Source organism: Pholcus phalangioides, unplaced genomic scaffold (assembly GCF_987345545.1).
Source record: "Pholcus phalangioides strain wild (caught in Gottingen) unplaced genomic scaffold, Ppha-v1.0 ptg000017l_1, whole genome shotgun sequence".
Taxonomy (NCBI): domain Eukaryota; kingdom Metazoa; phylum Arthropoda; class Arachnida; order Araneae; family Pholcidae; genus Pholcus; species Pholcus phalangioides.
The window spans coordinates 20,335,533-20,354,769 of record NW_028301610.1 but is presented as its reverse complement, the minus strand read 5'-3'; the positions used below and the strand labels follow the sequence as shown (position 1 = coordinate 20,354,769).

Sequence of the window (19,237 nt, the reverse complement as noted above, 5' to 3'; positions counted from 1 at the left end):
CCTGTATTGCGATACTCCTCGATTCCGAATCTTATTTATATTTTTTTTTCACTTCTGTTTAACACGAGAATTTCCTCATGCATTTGGGGCACAGCTCGTATATTAAGACGACCCTCCTTCTCAGTTTCAACGAGCGAAACAACATAATTTCATGAAGGATGTCATGATCAAGTTTGACTAAATGTGATCAAGTTTGTGAAAACGCACTCGTATATTTGCAGTCATGTTCCCCCTTCCCCAAGGGTGACGCTACAGGGTTCCAGGGCAATTCTCACTTTTTGTCTTTCCACCATTGCTGTCTTAATGCATGGGCCCACGCGGGCACGGCCCGGGGGCTCACAAAAATGAGAGCCGGTTGAAATTTTCAAGAATTTGCTGTGTACAGCCTCAGAAAAATCACTTGGCCGGAGGTCCATGACGCTATTAAGACGGTCCTTGCTTTCCACACTATAAATTCATTTGTGAGGGCCCGTCAAAAATCTAACCTGGGGCCCGAAACAGATCTGGAATGGCCCCCCGCTTCAGAATGCAAGGGTCCATGCCTAGGGGGCTCTGCAGCAGACTCTGGTGGGGGGGGGGGGGGGCATAGCAAGAAAATCAAACTAGAAATTTTGAAATAAAGAACAAGCTGAACTTAAAGAACAAGAAAATTTTTGCCAGTAATTATTTTAATTATATAGCTTAGTTTGTTTCGGAAACAGGTTGATACTTTTTCGCCGTAAAAAATATCCGACATCTAGTTTGAAAATATAGTAATATAGCGCGAAGTTGTCTTGATTTTCCCTTCCAGCCCTTCTTTTTCTTGCAACCTTGGAAGAGCAATTCCTTTGAAGTAGAAAATGACACGCAATGAGTTGGGGAAACGCGCAATAGACCTTTCAATAGGTTACAAAAGCTTTCGCCGCGAAGAAAATGTGAATTTTCGCGACAAAAAACTCGCAAGGCGGCGCATTGATGCGCACAGTATAAACCTACACATTTCTATATTCAGTGTGGCCATCTGGTGGCCTATGTCATTCACGAGCTATTACTTGATTGCTACCGTCGTCCACGTATGGAGCATTTCAACATATATATATACGCTCCAAGGTTGAAATATTCTACCTGCTTTCATAGCTTTGATGATAGAGCACTCGTCCGGCGAGCGAGAGACTGGGATTCGAGTCCCCGTAGGGGAAGTGATGAATTTTCTTCCTTGTAATCTTCATCTCCACAAATAACCAGTCTTTCAATGAATCTTGTATATAGATTGGTGTTGAGAGACAGAGGGGAGCTTCATGAAAATAAGAGAAATCTGGTTAAAATTTTCGTAAGTAATCATGTAAAGCGGTAGGCCGGAAATTTTTATCCAGGTAGGGGCTTCAAAAAATCACTTTGCCCGGGTCCATTATTATGCTCGTAAGATAGCCCTGGAGAGGTACTTTCTTCTTAGTTTCCATTCAGCAAAATCAATATATATATATACACACACACACACCTTTAATACCAAAAACTTAGATGCTATATAATGAAAACTATCTGAAGATATTCATACAAGATAGGCATGGCCCCCACAAGGGGTGGGCTGACAACGCTCCAGCCCTGGGGCCCGGAACGATTTTTACAATTTTTTTCACATAAATTCATTATAAAGGGGCCCGTGAAAGTCTGGACGGGGGGGGGGGGGCAAAACATCCCAGCCTAGGGGCCCTGCTCCAGGATATGGGGACCAGGCAAAGATATGAGACACCTTATATAATCGCCAATAAGAAAGACGAATATGGTCTTCGTCGGTGCTCATCTTGTGGGCATTATGAAAGCATCATTGAATCGTCATTCATAGGAAGCGCGGCTTATACGGTGAAAATCAAATTTTGAAAATTTATTTGCTCGCAATTTATTATCTCGACGAGTCCAACTTTCTTCGCTGTGAGAAATGGAAATCTCGACAGAAAGCGAAAGTGCAGCTTATACGGTGAAACTTGAATTTTGAAAATTTATTTGATTGCAATTTATTGGAGAGCAACAACTCCCATCGCTGTGAGAAATGGAAATCCCGACAGAAAGTGCAGAGTGAGGCTTACAAAATTAAAAATTAATTAAATGAAATTATGTATTTCAGGTTTTATGAAGATACTGTAGTAGTAAACGATGGTGGGAGGACGACTCTCGAGCCCATGGGGCAGGGCCGTCTTAAGAGCATCATGGGCCCCCGGGCCAAGTGGTTTTTCTGAGGACCTACCAGGTAAATTACAGAAAATTTCAGCCAAATCTAATTTTTGCGAGGCCCCTCTTCTCTCGAGGCCCCCGGGCCGGGCCCGGGCAGGCCCATGCGTTAAGACGGCACTGCCATGGGGGTGGATACAAATTTACAGTTAAAGAGAGGCTCCACTGTCGGACAAGAATCGGCGTTTCAACGAATCGACTGCGATAAATTGACAGCACGACGAATTGACAGTGCGACAAACTTGTATCGCGACGAATTTGTACCACGACGAGTTCAGTGCGACAAATTGATCGGCTACGTTAAAATGTTCTGTAAATGTTACAAGCAATTCAAGTGATCTCGAAGTGTGCCGTCGGAGTCTGATTGGCTGTGTGAAAAGTCTCAGAGACCTACGCGTGTCTAACCTTTGGTGATTTTTTAGACCGTGGCCTAACAACCCGAAAAACGTATGTAGCTCACTAAACACCGGCGATGAAAGCCCGAGGCAATACTCCAGAAAGACTGAAGTTTTGAGAAAGAATTTTGAAAAATTCCATCACCTCAGATTATCTGGAACCTCGAACTTTCAAGACTCGGATTATAGAGACTCTACTGTATATGGAAGGATATAATCAGTAGATACACGGTGTTTGAATTCTGATGCCCTGAGCAAATGCCCTCAAACCTATTAAAAAAGCCAGGAGTGGGTTTTTAATGGGGAAACGGAACTTCTTTGTACAAAATATTCGAGCAAAAAAATAAGAATTAGTCCCGTAAAAAAGTTCATGTGGTCAGAGCAATCTTAATTCAAGGTTATAACCGTCTCTAGTAGCCATTAACGTCACAGCAAAATCCAATAGACGTCTACGCGCTGGAGCCACTGGAGTATCAGTCGCCTTGTATACGCTAGACGATACGGAAGTCGTTTTTTTCTCTTACTGCGGCCAGTTATATTTTTTGCGCTGTGAAAAGCTTCTCGTTCGGGAGACAATTTTTTTTCAAAGAGAGTTGGAACATTTTATATTCTCTATCTATTGAAATAGATTAGAACGTTTTGTATTTCCGCACAAGATGTCAAATCAGGAGCAACTAAAGCTTATGGTGCAAGACTTGCCAAGATCCGACTTGAAAAATCTGCTGGATTTCGCAGATTGGAATGGTATAACCCGGAACACGGAACTTGTCGCTCGAGCCTTGGACTTGCTGAAATTGAAGAATCCTATGATCGAAAGTAAAGTCATGGAGCTCCATAAAAGGCGATTCTCCATCAGGAATTCAAATGCTGCTGATGTCGGTCCAAATCGGCCATCGACGACAGAGGCAACGGGTCAAGTTACACAGCAGACACTAACTATACCTCTACCTACCCCTTCTACTTCTAAGATCACTCCTATCAGTACGGGCGTGAGTTGTGCTCCGGATAAAAATGAAGGCCCGAGTCTTTCCAGACCGAAAAGAAAACGTACCGGTGAATTCAAGACGCAAGTGAATTTCAAAGACCAGCCGTTCTACGACGTCATGTCGACTCCGATGGAGCCAAAGTTGCTGCTGTCATCCGAGACCTGCAAGGTCCAAACAAATGAGTTCCACTTCAACTTGACGGCAGGCCAAATGAATGAAATCTTGTCCTCCAAGGTCAAGGATTCATACGGTTTGATGGTGCAGCTGAGGTTCTGCGTGTCCAATCTGGAGCATCAGAACGACGATAAGTACCCAGAGAACCTGCAGGTGTGGGTGAACGGTTACGCCCAGAGATTATGCAACAAGAGATCCAACAAGCCCGTCGATATCACGAGCTTGTGCCACCTGTCCGCGCGAGGGGGTAACTCGTCGTCGAACCAGCTTCGCTTGTCTTGGACTATCGAAAGAGAAAAGTTAGAATACTCCGTGGCGGTGTTCCTTGTGCGCCGCCTGAACCCCACGATCCTTCTGGCGAAACTGAAGTTGAGGGAAATCTGGGGTCCCCAGTACTCGAATGCCATCATCGAAAAGAAGCTGCGCTTAACCGAAGGTACGTCTACGATGTCGCGAAGTAGAGGACTCGTGAAATCACTGTTGTGCCCCATCGGAAAGATGCAGATACGCGTGCCATGCAAGGCTAAGACCTGCTCTCACGCCAAGTGCTTTGACGCGATGGAGTACCTGCAGATGAACGAGGTTATTCCGAATTGGACGTGCCCGATCTGTAGGCAGCCAGCGACATTCAACGACTTAGTGATCGACGGATTCTTCGTCCAGGTTCTGCTCTTCGCCCCAGAAAACTGTTCGCAGGTCATATTCCGGGGCAACTTGAAATGGGACTATGTCATCAACGACACTGAAATCATCCCGGCGGTCGTCGGGGACAGTGACGAGTCCATTGACTCATAAGAAACCTTTTACTTTTCTTGTCCTACTTGCATATCCAGGTGTTTTGAACTAAGCCTATTGTTCTACTTGCATCTAGTTGAGGAGTTAACCACTGTATAACACCTCAGTTTATATCACACCTGTATTTATGCAATATTATTCAGTAATAAATGTGCATATTGCATGATGTTTGCATTGCTATAGAAATTCATTGCAATGGCATGTCTGATGCTGTCTCGACAGAATTTTGAACTCCCCTACAAACATCATCGAACCAGACCCAAGCTCAGGGCTGGCTTTAAACAAAGTAGCATCCTGTGCAAGATCTAATTTCTGCACCCCTTTTATCTTGTTTATTAATAATGATTCCCAAATGGGGTTTCGTGGTATCTTAGGGTGCCCGACATCTGTTAGTATTATGGAGATATTATGACTAAAATGAAAATTATATCTACCTATGCATCACATACTATTTACATAGGCCCAAATTGTCTCATCATACTGTTAAGATATTATGTTACAGCATTTTACAACCTGTAGTTCACCTATGTTGTTGCAGGGCATTTAATTTTGATTCAACTTCATTCATACCTGGGATGTGCAATATCCAATATATCTCAGGCTCTTAGGGACATGGTCCAAATAAAATTTACCATGAATGTATGCAATGTTACTTTTGATCGTTGCCGCAATAACCCAGGAAGAAGCATCTCCACAGTGTCATGGTCTCCAAGAGCATAGAGGTGCTCTGAGGGCCTCTTGCAGCCCTAAGTACCACTTAACGCCCAATTTAGAATCATTTTCATTGAATCATTCCGTCATATTTAGCTACATCCCTCCCTATGCACTTTAGGTCAAGCCAGACCATTCCCTGAGAGTGCAATGTTACATTCTTAGTTGCATCAGAGGAATTAGCACGCAAGCAATTGGTGCCATCAGTAAAGAAGATAGTAAGATGGGTCACGAGGGATGGAGCTTTTTGCTAACTTTGATACTGTGAAACTGAAAAATCTTGCGTATAAGTGAAACAATTTATTTAAAATACTAAGGCAATAAATATTCTTCACTTTAATAAATTTTTAATACATTAGAGAAATACGAATTTCTTATGCAGATTAAATACCATGCTAGCCTGTTTTCTGTGATTTTTTTCACCAAGAGATTGAAATGGAAAAATTGTATTAAAAAAGTTTAAAGTAATTATCAATGATTTCTGAATAATTAAAAAATTCACATTCCAGTAAAAAATAAACATTTTTTTTTCTGTATAAACATGACAAAAACTTCTTTAATTCCCAAAAATTTCATTGCTGGTGAATGATATTTACACGTGCAGGCTATATGATGAACAAGTTTTTTTCAAAGTGGCAAAATTTGTATCTCCAAACTTAATGCAGCCACAGATTATTCACAGTAAATTACCATTTCTATTAAAATTGAAGTCATACAACACTGTCAGCACTGACCACTTCAGAAAAAAATTAGGGGAATTAGTTTCTCAAAGAAAATTTTTTTACATCAAAACACACTCAAACATTGCCTGATAAACTCTCAAAAACTATCCTTTCTGGCAATTTTGAAAGCACTTTTCCACGTAAAACCAAAACTAAATCAAATATCATCAAAAAACAAAGATGAAAGGGAGGAAAAAAAATCTCAATGCTTACAGCGGGGGTTCGAACCATCAACCTTCCTACTGAAAGTCCTATGCTCTATTGACCCCACCGGAAATGATATTGCATTTAATTACAAAAGGAATCCATCAATTGTTGAACTAAAAAAACACCATTTAACTTCGCAGAATGTAAAATTCACCAAGTAATTTTCTACAAGCGATGTATTGGCTCATAGCGACCAACCATGTGAGGCACTAAACTGCTCATATTATATCCAGTATATTAAGGAATGTAAACTTTACTTTTACATGCTTGGGGCTATGTGTCAAGATGGCCCTAGTTGATAAGATGCTCGCCTACTCTACTAAAGGACGCTTACTTACGTATGCTTTACAGCATACTTACACTTTTTGGCAAAGTCCAAAACAGCTATACTACCAGTAATAAATATACTTAGAGGAGCTCATAATAATTCTTTGGTCACGGCTTTAAAACTTTTTGATTCCCTTTTGCTTTCAACAGCCTCGTATGCATCTCCCATTTGGGTATTACAATTTATTGATAAAATGGATCAAATATTTAGTATTTTCGCTAAGAGGCTATTGATAGTTTCTAGAAATATCCCTGGGTACGCTCTGAGAGCTGAACTTGGCCGCCCAAGCCTCAGTGTTTCGTTTAAAAAATATATTTTAAAATTCTGGATACGTTTGCTTGAAATGAAACAATCCCATTTGACAAGAATAAGTTATGACCAACTATTTCAATCTTGTAATTCGTCCATTAATAAAAAAAATAATTGGGCATTTCACGTTAAAAATATTCTTGACAATGCTGGCTTCGGTTTTATTTGGGTTCAACAAAATCCAAGTCTTGTAAAAGCTTATCTTCCACTGATTATCGAGAGCATAAAAAACCAGAGTATCCAAACTGATTTCTCCCGTATTGTAAATAGTAAAATTTTTTCTCACTATAAAGATATAAAAACAACTTTCCTGATGGAAGATTATTTTTTCCTCCCTTTTCATATCTCAGTCAAAAGGGTTTTTGCCCAACTCAGATTTAATCAGACATCAATTTTTGTTAATGGTAAAAACTTTTCTATAGATCCCATCAGCAATTGTACATATTGCAACCTTTTGGTATTTGAGGATTGGAATCATGTAATTTTTCACTGCCCTTTTTACTCTAACCCCAGATCCAAATATTTAAATCTCTCTTCAGGTCCCGCTAATATTGCTCAATTACTTTCGATCACTGATAACTTATACTCAATATATCTATTTATCTTATCATGTATTCGCCTATGCTCGCTCTGTTTGGACTGAAGTCCATATTTTTCTATTGTTATTAATTTACTTTTTCTTTTATTACTTGCTTTTTGTCCGCTCTGTATGTATATTACCTATTATTATTTGTCGGTATATTATAATGTTTATTCTGTGTCTGCTTATCATTCATTCATTATTTCCCCTTGCCTTATATTAACTGTTCTGACACCAACATATTCAAGCTTCATTATATTCCCAATGCATGGTATATTTTGTAAATATGACTAAAATGTAGCAACAATGAATTGCCACTCATTGAAGGACCTACTGGTCAAATCAATAAAATTTATTATTATTATTATACTAAAGGACGCTCAGGTGTCTTTTGAGCTCTCCAAGGATTTTCACAAAACATTCAATCAGGTCCAACATGGTAAAATCTTGAAGCATTTACATGAGGTTGGGATTGGGGAACAACTTGTTTAAGGGATTCTTGGTTACAGGATAAGTAATATTGGGTCATGGTAAACTGGGAATTTTCTGATTAGATGGGAGTCACCAGTGGAGCCTTCTAGGTGCCATTTCTTTTTCACTTTTTATCAATAAACTGGATTGGGATTGTTAGTGACATGAGAAACGTAAGATTCTAGTCATTCAGCAAGATAAGTGATGGGATTGAAAAGGAGGAGAGAGGGAAGGAAGGCTCTGTGGAAGAGGGAAAATATGTCTTGTGGACTTTAAATTAGTGTAATGTGAGTTGGCCCCCTGGACAAAATGATCATGCTTGGTCAACTTTTATATTCAATTTCGAGAATGATGTCTTTAAACTCAGTATGAACCGGGCAGTCCAATATAGATTGTTTCACTGGTAGTCTTGTAACTTGCCAGGTAGTTTCAAAACTCGCAGGTTTAAGCAACAGGAATGTGTTAAAGTTCCATATTTATTGTTAAATTTATCCATATTAGAAAAACTAGTCTGTTCCACATAAATCTTTACACCAGCCCACACCAACATAAAATGTCACAGCACAGAAGGATCAGGACTGGGCCCTTGGCATAATTGATCATGGATTGGATAATCATTTTAACAACATTCCCTTTACTTTTTCCCCATGCATAGACCTGCTTCTTCTGTGTGCAAAAGGACAATATGTCCTATCCACCTATGGTATATTTCATGATTTTGAGTTTGATGCACAGCAAAAATGTTTCCACAATGTCTACAACAAGGCTTCAGAATGGAAATGGAAAGCTTGACCACCGGCTGTATCTGGCGAGCATCAAACTTTCATCTATACCGAAAAGATGAGTGGTCATGTTTTTGTACGATAGGCAAAACCAGACTATTTTATTTAATGTGACTACATTGTACTGGGTATCAATTTGAAAAAGAAACAGCGTTAAAAATGGCCTTTGTCAAGGGACAAAAAGAAGACTGCTCATTTTAGGCTAAGAACATAGTGGAAGCGGCGAGTAAAGCGACGAAGGAGAAGCGAGATGAGAATATAGCTGCGAGCAAGAAACATAGTACACATAGTGGGGGCATTTGATATAGCAGAGAGTATCAAATAGAAACTCGCAATCAGCTTGGTTTTTTTAAATTAAAGAATGCTTAAAAATTTAATAATTATAAAAATCATTGCTCAGACAATAGTTTAGAAATACGTAATAGTATTGTGTGAATATCACTATTTTTAAATATAACTATGGAAATATTCCTCATATTTTGGTCGCTTTCCTCCCAACACATCTTTTATCGTAGCACTTGAGTGCAATCACTTCTCAAAAGATCAATATTTTCTACTAAATTTAAGTAAAAATTGAGAAAAATATCAAGTTTATCAAAGCCCCCCCCCCCCCACCATTTAAATTTGTATTATTAGCATAGGCGGGAGGGTAGAAGTGGAAAATCTCTCCCCCCCCCAAATAGCGTTATTTGTATAAATATTTGTTGGTTTCACTTTTTTTTTTTACACAAGAAACGTAATTGACACAAAAAAATCCAGCATTAAAAATCATTCGGTACGCTTCCGAAATATTGACTGTGCACAGAAAACAAACAAACAAATAAAACTTGTCAATTTTTCCACAGAAATATACATGATTTTTAATTCAGACTACTCAAATACATTTACCCATACACGGTGCACGATAAATTAGCTTAAAACTCAAAATATAAATATTATTAACTCAATATATAAATCATTTTCGGTTTGGTTAAGCATGTGCACACAAAAACATTTTGACAGGAAATATATAAAAATTATATTTTCTACTTGCTGTTTTCATTTGATCGTCCACATCATTTTGAAGTACGTCGAGAACTTAACATCAATCATTCTGGTGAAATTTTTGACCTCACTACCGCTTTTTAACAGCAAAAGCAAGCCCTTCGACGGCCATCTTGAAGCTACACACAAGCGAGCAGAGTGGCGAAAACCAAATATCTTGAATGCGCTGCTGTTATAGCTTGTCACGGAATTCCCGCTCTGTGCGCGCCACTATACGCAGGCATATTGGAATCGGTGTGTTTGATTTCTCTGCGTCAATCTCTTCTCCGCTCGCCCCACTTTGCTCTCTGTTTCATTATGTTTTCAGCCTTACACAGGTGGAGGTACCTGAAAATGCAAGGATAACAGATTTAAAGTAATTACTCATTTGAGCCAGAATTTGTAAAAGAATTACTTAATAGGATTATAAATGAAAGCAGAAAGGCAGTTCAAGAAAAAAATCTCTACTTGTGCTGGATCTAATTTTGGCAACCCCCAGTCCATACCACCACACTCACAATTTATCCCCTTCCCAACAAGTCCTTAATTTTTTTTAAACAGTTTCAGTTTGATGTTTGGCAAGAACCAGCAAGGATTTTTGCCATAATATGGTGAACACTGTCCAAGGAAATGAAAGTGAACCTCTCCAAAATGGACCATCATGGGACCTAAAATTTTGGCCACTAACTTTTGGGGACTGCAGTTAATGAAAGGGTCTTTAACGCATGGCCTACTGACCATTTTTAGGCAATGGCTACAAACATTTATAGCTGATCAAATAAGAAAAAAAATAATTTGATTGAGCCTGCAGACCACTTAGTTATACTGCAGCATTATCGAAATAAATAATTTCAAGATTTATTTTAAGAAATAACTTTGACTTTATGAAAGAAATAATTTCAAGCTTAGCCTTTGTACTCAAAGAAATGCTAAGATATATTGAAAAGGAAATAAGTGCAGTACTAAGAAATAATTTCAGAATTAATGAAATAATTAGAATCATTTAAAGTGATTTCAGATTAAAAGAAGTAATTAATCAGAATTGGTGAAAAAAATTATTTTGGAACTACCATAAACGCAGGCTACTTTAGCTCTGGAACCTTTCTTTGGCCCAAAACGGTAAAATAATAAAACATACTCTAATTACTGTATAAAAAATTATTGGAACTATTTTTATTTTTTGTAGTTTTTGCTAAGTAGCAGCACTAAGCAAGGAGTTGCTATGGTGGTCGAGTGGTCAAAGTGATGGACCTGGGTTCAAACCCGACCATCGCCACAGTGGTGGTCGGCCGAAGTTGGTTTCCTGTGGTTCCAAACTTCAAGGTATAAAAATGCGAGAGCTGATATATCTATTAAAAAGTCTCGCCACAGAGAGCAACAGGCATACAATGCATAGAATTATTCGATTTCATTTGAAATTTCTTAAAAATGAGTCAAAGCAGCCCGCATTTACAGTAATATATAAAAATTTGTAATGAATGAAAGAAATAATTTCAAGACTAAATAAAACTCTCCAATTATTTTTGTCCTTGTTTAACTTGGAAACTCGCGTTGGCCATCTATTAAGATATCACTGTAAATTAGATGAGAAGTTCTTTAAATCTGGATTCTTACTATTATAAGTTGAGGTACAATTGAGTTGGTGACCCGCAGGCTTCGCGGGAAGTTTAAATTTCGCCCCGCGATGTCTGAAAAATTGAAAAGACCCCTGCAGAATAGATGAAATAGATTTAAAAACTATTCGGAAAGATTTAACCTTTTGTCAGCACAAATATAGTGGGAATTATGTTTTTCTGTACGTGCGAGAAGGAAATGTTTTCCCCCTGGTATTCCTTTTAGAATGGATTGCAAAATGAAAAAATTTACCTAATTTTTTTCATCAATAATTTTTTTTCACTCTTTTAACATGATTTGGCATCCCTCCTGCAGCGGCATGGGTCATATGACCCAAGAGACATCGCTGAGTGAAAGAACAGCGAGTAAAAATCAGGAGTGAATAATGAATCAGAAGTAGCAAGAATAAAACAGAATGAAAGGATCAAATTACGAAACTGTCCAGGGTTGAATTATGAAGCAGTCCGGGGTCAAATTACAAAATAGTCCATGTTTAAATTATCAACCAGTTCAGAATTAACACACAGCCGTAATTATTTAAAAGGGTTAAGTCAAATAACTTACATAAAGATGAATTCAGGAAAGAAAATTTGACTGCCTCTCTGCAGGTAATGGTGTCAGAGCCAGAAATGCTTGAACACAAACAGAATTTTCCAGCATGGCTCCAAAAACTCCCAAAGGCCGTCCGCACATGGAGCAATTCCGTGGCGGCCGAGCTACGATTCTTTTTTCCCTCTCCCTCACTTCTCAACTAAATGAGTTGGAGACCGCCAACAGCGTGATTGCTTGGCGATTTCTACGCATCACGATTGCCGAGCGAGTGATTGGTGTTTCTAGCGATCTGAAAAGAAGTGCGATCCTAATCAAATTGTCAGGAAAAAATGGAGGGCTTCAATCTAAAATTTGTCATTTTCGTTGAGAAATATCCGGAATTGTACGACTACACGAGGCCCAGTTACTCCAGGAAGGATGTTGAGAAAGCCTGGAGTGAAATAGGGAAGGAAGTAAACTTTTCATCGCAGTGTAACTATTTTTTCATTGTTTACATACTTGAACATGAAAACTGAACATATTTTCATGGCATTCAGCCGTTACGGGAAAAATTTTGTTTATTTTTTGGCTTAATACAGTAGGATTTGCTTTTAATGGGGGGTCCGTGTAAAATTCCAGCCTGTGTGGGGGGGGGGGGGCAAAAGCACGTTATATCCCACGTGCTTTCAGCCGGGTATGCAATGTTATCGTAAACTTTGTTTTAAAAACTTAATAATTTAATAAATGAATTAGGTTCTGCTTATTTATTACGAGGCTCGTGATAATTTTTTTAGTTGTGAAAAAAATAAGCGTCAGATCTTTATAATTACTGTTCATTATATTATGGTCATTATAAAAGGTTTTTTTTATGATCTGGGAATTACTAAACAAATGCATTTATGCCCTAAAAAACCTAAGCTCAAAGAAAAAAAACCCCAGTTTCTTTGTTACATTTTGCGAAAATATTTTTAGAAATCTTAGCCCTTTTATTACATTGTGTTTAAAAATAAATGCTGAGGAACCTCGATAAGTGACTACCCTGACAAATATTATTCTCATGTTTGGCATATTACTAAATTCAATGGGAGAAACCTCCAAGATGTTTAAACCCTGTTTAAGTCAACTGAAATTTGTGCTGTGACCATTAATTTTTCAAATTACCCGTGCATTGGCCAAGTCCATGAAGTTTCAAAACATTGCTCACTCACATTTAAAATTTCCTCATTTCATTGTTTTTACACGTAGTGGTGTCAGAGCCGGGAGTGTGCTCGAGCACCCACAGTATTGTGGCAAGCGTCACCCACACATTTTATTCAAAAATAAAACCTTCCTTCATACAGCTCAAGACGGTCATTCACAGGTGTGAAACACTTCTGACGCCCATGTTTGTAGATATTATTCACACCTCGGGTCATTTCCCACTGATTGGAAATTGAAAATTAAACCTACGGGCTACGAGCCAAATAAATAATCAGCCGTTTTTTAAACACAGCTATCGCGAAATGATACACTTTTTTGCACTCTAATATGAGATTCGGAAACTTTTTGCAAAAAAACATTAGGTAATTTTGTTTATTTGAGATACAGAATTGTTCACATATATGAATATGCATGAATACAACAATGATAGAAAACCATTGTGAAAGTTCGATCACACAAAACTTCACGAACATAACATCTGCTTTGAGTCAACATGGACACTCCCGAGTTATGGAGGTTCCACTATTTACTGACATGAAGGCCTAATTACTTTAAAAAAATTTAACACTGTGACAGATGATTGAAACTGAGATGAGAAAAAAACACACCATTGCTTTTTAGACATCAAGTACATGCTTCTGTAGTGTTTATTTTGATTAAAAACATTTCCAAACAAGGTGTAAACATGCTCAAATCTTAACAATGCCTTGATAATATGCCTGAGGGAAGGTTGTGGCAGAATATACTAGAAGCTGCAACGTATGTTGCAGAACATTGTGTTGTTGCAAAACAATGTCTGTAAAACTTTAAGAAAAGAACTCTCTTCTGCACATGAAACACTATCGTGTAATTTTGACTGCAGAACATTTCTTTGTCAGCTGAGGGCTTGTTGCAAAACATTCTGCTGTAGGGCCAGCTAGAAAAATTTAAATTGATAGATGTGAATGTACACATCGTTTCTAACTTCAACCTATGTTGAAAGCTTTTTATTTGGTATACAGAGTGTTTAAAAAAGAATCACTCGATTTGAAATGTGTATATTACGAAAAATATTGAACATTGCCGTGCTAATTAAGATTAATTTTATATTACATGGCTAGTCATAGTTTCCTACAAATCACATTAAAGATGTTCAATATGTCCACCTTGGGATGCGCGGCATGTCTATACAGTAGTCAAATTTGTTTCAAAATTTTACTGGAAAATGAAGTCATCCAAATCGGTTTCTAACTGTGGGAAAAGTGTTTTCAAGCATATCAAGATATGCGATTCCTGTAACAGTGGTCTCTATGAAAAAAAGGGGGCACGCACCTTTCTCCGAGAAATTGCACAAAAACATTAACTTTGAAACACCCTGCATAATAAACAGTTTACAGCCAACTACTGTACTTTCATTGAAGTGCACCCTGTAGCAATACACCCCTATAAGAATTATTTGTTATAAATCAGCATGGACAGAGATCTGGGGGGAAGAGGAGGCAGAATTCCCCCCAGTGTCAAAGGCGGAGCCACCTTTATAAGCAGTGTGCAGTTGGTATTTCAAAAACTTTTATCATTAATTTGCAAGGTGCACAGGAAAATATAGACATTGATGTGTGTGTGAAAATATATAAATCACACTATATGTACAGTATTTACAATATTTTATGCATATTATGCCATGGGAATCATAAAAAGAATTATGTACAATAATTCCATTGCCAAGGCACTGACCCCTGAGGACTCAAAAAATAATGTGCCAAGTAATTCCTGACAGTATTTGCAGTAGAATTATGGTGCAGAATACTTGGTGGCGATGAAGAGGTAAAGATGGCGTGTGCCTCGGTTGCTTCTTCAAATTGCTTCGGGGTATATGTATATCCCTCTTTTTTCCGGATGACATTGTGTAGCACACACACTCTTCACTATATCCACTACTTTGCTTTTGTTGCGGCACCGTATTGGCACACTTAGCACTTGGAACTTTTCAGTCATCATGCCACAGGTGCATTCAATTGCTTTCCTTCCCCTGCTCAATCTATAATTGAAGACTCTCTTCGAATTGTTGAGGATTCCTTTACAATAGGGACGCATTAAATTTTGTGAAAAGGGGAATGCCTCATCTGCCACAAAGTAATGGGGGAAAGCACTGTCATGTTCATGGCAGGGCACTCTGGAGGGAGCAGGAATCTCTAGTTGCGAATGTGTCAACCAATATTTCATAGCAGACGCTCGAAATATGGCGCCATCACTATTCCTACCTGCATACCCGGCTTCTACCATCGTGAATACACCATCTGCATCACAGCATGCTAACAGCATGATGGAGTGGTACGATTTGTAGTTGAAGTTGGTAGAACCTGTTTTTGGAAGTTTTTCTATACGAATATGTTTTCCGTCTACTGCACCTATGCAGTTTGGCAGGCTCCACAATGACAGAAAACGTTCTGCAATTTGTCTCCATCGTTGCTGTGTGTCAGGTTTTGCCAAATATTGAGTGTGTAGCTCGTCCCACAATATCTTTGTAGTCTCAGCTACAATCTGCCCAACTGTGGTGTCCCCTCGGGCAAAGTACAGACCAAGGGAGACAAAGGTACATCCTGTAGCCAGATACCTGCAAAATAATTTATATCAATTACATGGGGGTTGGAGACAACAGAAATATATCAAAATTCGAACCAAAAATTTTTATTTGGTTGAATTTTTTTAAAAAACTGAAAATTTTATTTCACCTCACTTTTAATATATACAGTCTAACCCTGATGTAACACCATCATTTGTCTTGCAGGTTTCTGGCGCTATAATGAGTTTGGCATCATATCAAATCACACAAATTAACACATTTAATTCCTTTTATGTGGAAGATTTGTTCACTGGAAAATTTTGTGGGAAACTAAGCGGGGTTGGCGCTACAACAGAGTTTGACTATATGTACTTTATAACTTGGTCATTGAATATGTATTTCATTCTAAGCCTTCTGCGTTAAATTTTTGGGTTTTTATTTTGCAGTGCACGATGGCAAAGATAAATGGAGAAATTTGAGAACTACTCTTGACTCTTGTGAGGAAACTGCGACCTCTTCCAAGCAGTTCGGGAACACAAGTCAAAAAACCTTATTATTTGAATGAAGCCATGCAGTTTGCCCTACCTTTTGTGAAGACTGCGGGGGTGCTGAGTGGGAATTTGTTGCCTGTTCCAATGGAACATTCCCAAATCATTGATCAATCCGAAAGCTCTCAGGTGTCAACTGGTGACAATTCTTTGGAACTTTATGACATACATATCCCAGACTCGCCACCCAAACCAACCACTCCTCCTCCATTAACATCAGCTGCAGCATCACTTCCTGACACACAATCTCAGAGCAGCAGTGGGATATCCCGAAAGCGAAAGACCTGCAGCACCAACAACGCAGATGCCGCCTTTGCCGAATATTTCAGCATAAAGGCGGCAAAAATGACTGCTGTTTCTGCTGCACCTCCTCCTACAGATGCCTTTTACCCGATCTCAGGTTGATGACTAGCGCACAGCTCAGATTATTTAAGAGGAAGTCTATCCTATTGATAGACAAAATTCTTGGAACCAGTCCCTTTGAGACAACACAAGCTGTTGTCCAACCAGTGGAATTGATACAGCAATGCCCAGATATTAGCTTCGATTCACCATATGAACAGGCTGATACAAGTTTGACTGAATAAAATGAAATAATAAAATCGGTGAAATCAAAATGCATTTCTCAACAAATTCAAATCAAATGAGATAAAACTTCATTATCATTTTAAAATTATGGATTTCGTTATCAAAGGATGAGTTTTATCTCATCATTTGATTTTATCAAGAAATATGTTTATTTCACTGCTTTTATTCATCTTGTGACAAAGAATTTGCCGTGTTTTTATAGTGTGGTTTAAAATAAATGCACTGACAGGGTTCATCAATGCAATCACCTGATTTAAATCACAAAACCCAAATTGTTTTTTTTTTGCCTACTTAATATTGATTATATACTACTTAATATAATTGTATACTTTCTGCATTGTATCTAGGGATATGGTTCCAGTCTGATATTTACCTATTCTAAAATTTGTTTTCTTCAGATATATTATTTCTTTTATGACAACCACATTATTAGGTTATTGACGTTTGAATTTTCTAATTTAAATGTATAATACGAAGGTTATAACAGCTGGCTGAAGGGAAGATATATATAGGAAAGAGAAAATTCAACTGCCATTGCGGGGAATCGAACCCACATCCTCTCACTTGCAGGGTGAGCACCCTTGACCACTAGACTACAAAGGCAATGAAAATCTTGATCTTTCCTTGGAGCTCATATGCACTGAACAGGACCGTACATGAACTGTCGGACCAAATTTAGGCCAAAGCTTGCAATTGCTGACATTGCCACCAGATGGCTACTTAACTAGATCCAACCATCCATGTAAGGTCCCGTTCAGTGCACACTAGCTCCACGGAAAGATCAAGATATTCGTTGCCTTTGTGGTGTAGGGCACTCACCCGACAAGTGAGAGGACATGGGTTCAATTCCCCACAAGGGCACAGACAGACAGACAGACAGACATGACCGCCCAGAGAGACCATCTTGGGATGGTTTGCGCTCTTTGGGGCAGTTGAATTTTCTCTCTTTCCTAAATATGTCTTTGCATCAACCAGCTATTAAAAACCGTCGATCCATAGTCGAGAGTGATATCGTCCTCCGATAAATGTGTGATGTTTAAATTTTAAAAAATAGATTTGAATATACTATTGGCTATTTTATTCATTATTAAAATGAAGCTAATTTAAATTGCCATATTCTGTTAGGAAGTAGTATGATCTGTGTGTATCATTGATTTTTTTATCTGCTGTGTGTGTTCTCTAAACAAATCTACAATTTTATGCCAGACTTTAATGATAGGCTACTGTAAAAGTTTGGCAAAAGAAATGTTGGAGTGGTTAGAGGTTGGATAAAATGGTTCGTGGACCTCTATATCTTTTGGAATGTTTACTTTGGTTACAAAATGATGCGTTTAGACATGTTTATTAGTTTATGACGATGATTCATTTTTAATAAGTCTCTGTCCCATTTTGGGCTACTGACCCATATACCTCTTGCATTTTGTATGAGTAATATCAGATGGTGCATTTTTGTTTACTTGTTTCACAATTTCATAATGCAGGTATCTAGCTGGATCTTGGAGAAATTTCATATCTATTTGTGAATTTTATATATATTATATATATAATTAACTTTTTATGCATCAATATTTTTTCCCCACTTGTGTAATATGATTTATGTGTCTTTTAATTTTCCAACATGGTATTTATGTGCCCCTTGGAGAAATATTGACTTTTTATGTGTCAAGGTTTTTATATAATTTCCTAAATTAATATAAATTCATTTTTAAATAAATTGGGGTGTCTATTCATTGTTCAAATTTTGATACATGAAGTAATATGAAAAAAAAAACTTACCTCAATGTGATCAGAAGTCGTTCTTCTGGACCTCAACATTCTCGCATGTTGGCGTTTTGTTTCTTTATAGTTGGCGAAATAATTGTCACCAGCTCATCACATGTCTGTTTGGACATTCTATAAAATGCCATAAACTTAGCATCACTTTCCTGCAGTTCTCTTGCTGCCACAAACAGCCTGCTATGCAAGTTCCTTTCTATGTAGGAATGAACCCAATGCTTTCTTTTTTCTTTTGTGGAAATAGAACATGAGGATAGCCTCCTCGTCGCTAGAACTTTCCATAATTTAACAATGAAAAATAGAATATATGTGAGGAAATGATACTTTTATTTAGTGCACAAAATAAGAAAATTACAAGGCAGAGAACAGGTGGAAGAAGTGGTGAGAAAGTAGGAAGAGCACGGGTGCAAAGGTGAAAAATCATCCAGTTTGCTGGCGCAAAAAATTAGCCCATTAGCAGATGCCAATCGTATGAATCGTATAATCGCCCATATCGTTGGAAATTTGCCGCGATCGCTCGTGACTCATCGCTTGACTCGCTCACCCAGTAATCGCTCCATGTGCAAAGGACCTAAGACATGCACCCACAGGTCTAAAACATTACTGATGCCTATCTGCAAGGGAATTGATCCACCATCCCCTAGTAATCTAGACAAATGCATTACAACACTATGCTAAAGAAACAGCTAACTTTTTTTTTCCCTTAGAGCAGTAGTCCTGAAACCTATTTAAGCACGACCCCCTTTCGAT

At 38.2% G+C, this 19,237-nt stretch overlaps 1 protein-coding gene and 1 long non-coding RNA gene across 4 annotated transcripts in view; one reads left to right on the top strand and one right to left on the bottom strand.

The window, feature by feature from the left end:
* The first annotated feature begins 3,256 nt into the window (after positions 1-3,256).
* Positions 3,257-4,555, top strand: LOC149072515 (E3 SUMO-protein ligase PIAS1-like). The gene has a single exon (XM_089247222.1). It carries the CDS (start codon positions 3,257-3,259, stop codon positions 4,553-4,555), a length of 1,299 nt encoding a protein of 432 aa, XP_089103348.1.
* Positions 4,556-9,507: 4,952 nt separating this feature from the next.
* The window catches only part of LOC149072513 (uncharacterized), a 57,479-nt gene continuing 47,749 nt past the window's right edge, over positions 9,508-19,237 (bottom strand). For 2 of the 3 annotated variants that reach the window (XR_016194523.1, XR_016194522.1), the window contains one exon: positions 9,508-10,036. This is a non-coding gene — a long non-coding RNA (uncharacterized LOC149072513). The remainder of the gene's footprint in view (positions 10,037-19,237) is intronic. The other variant, XR_016194524.1, reaches the window with a different exon arrangement.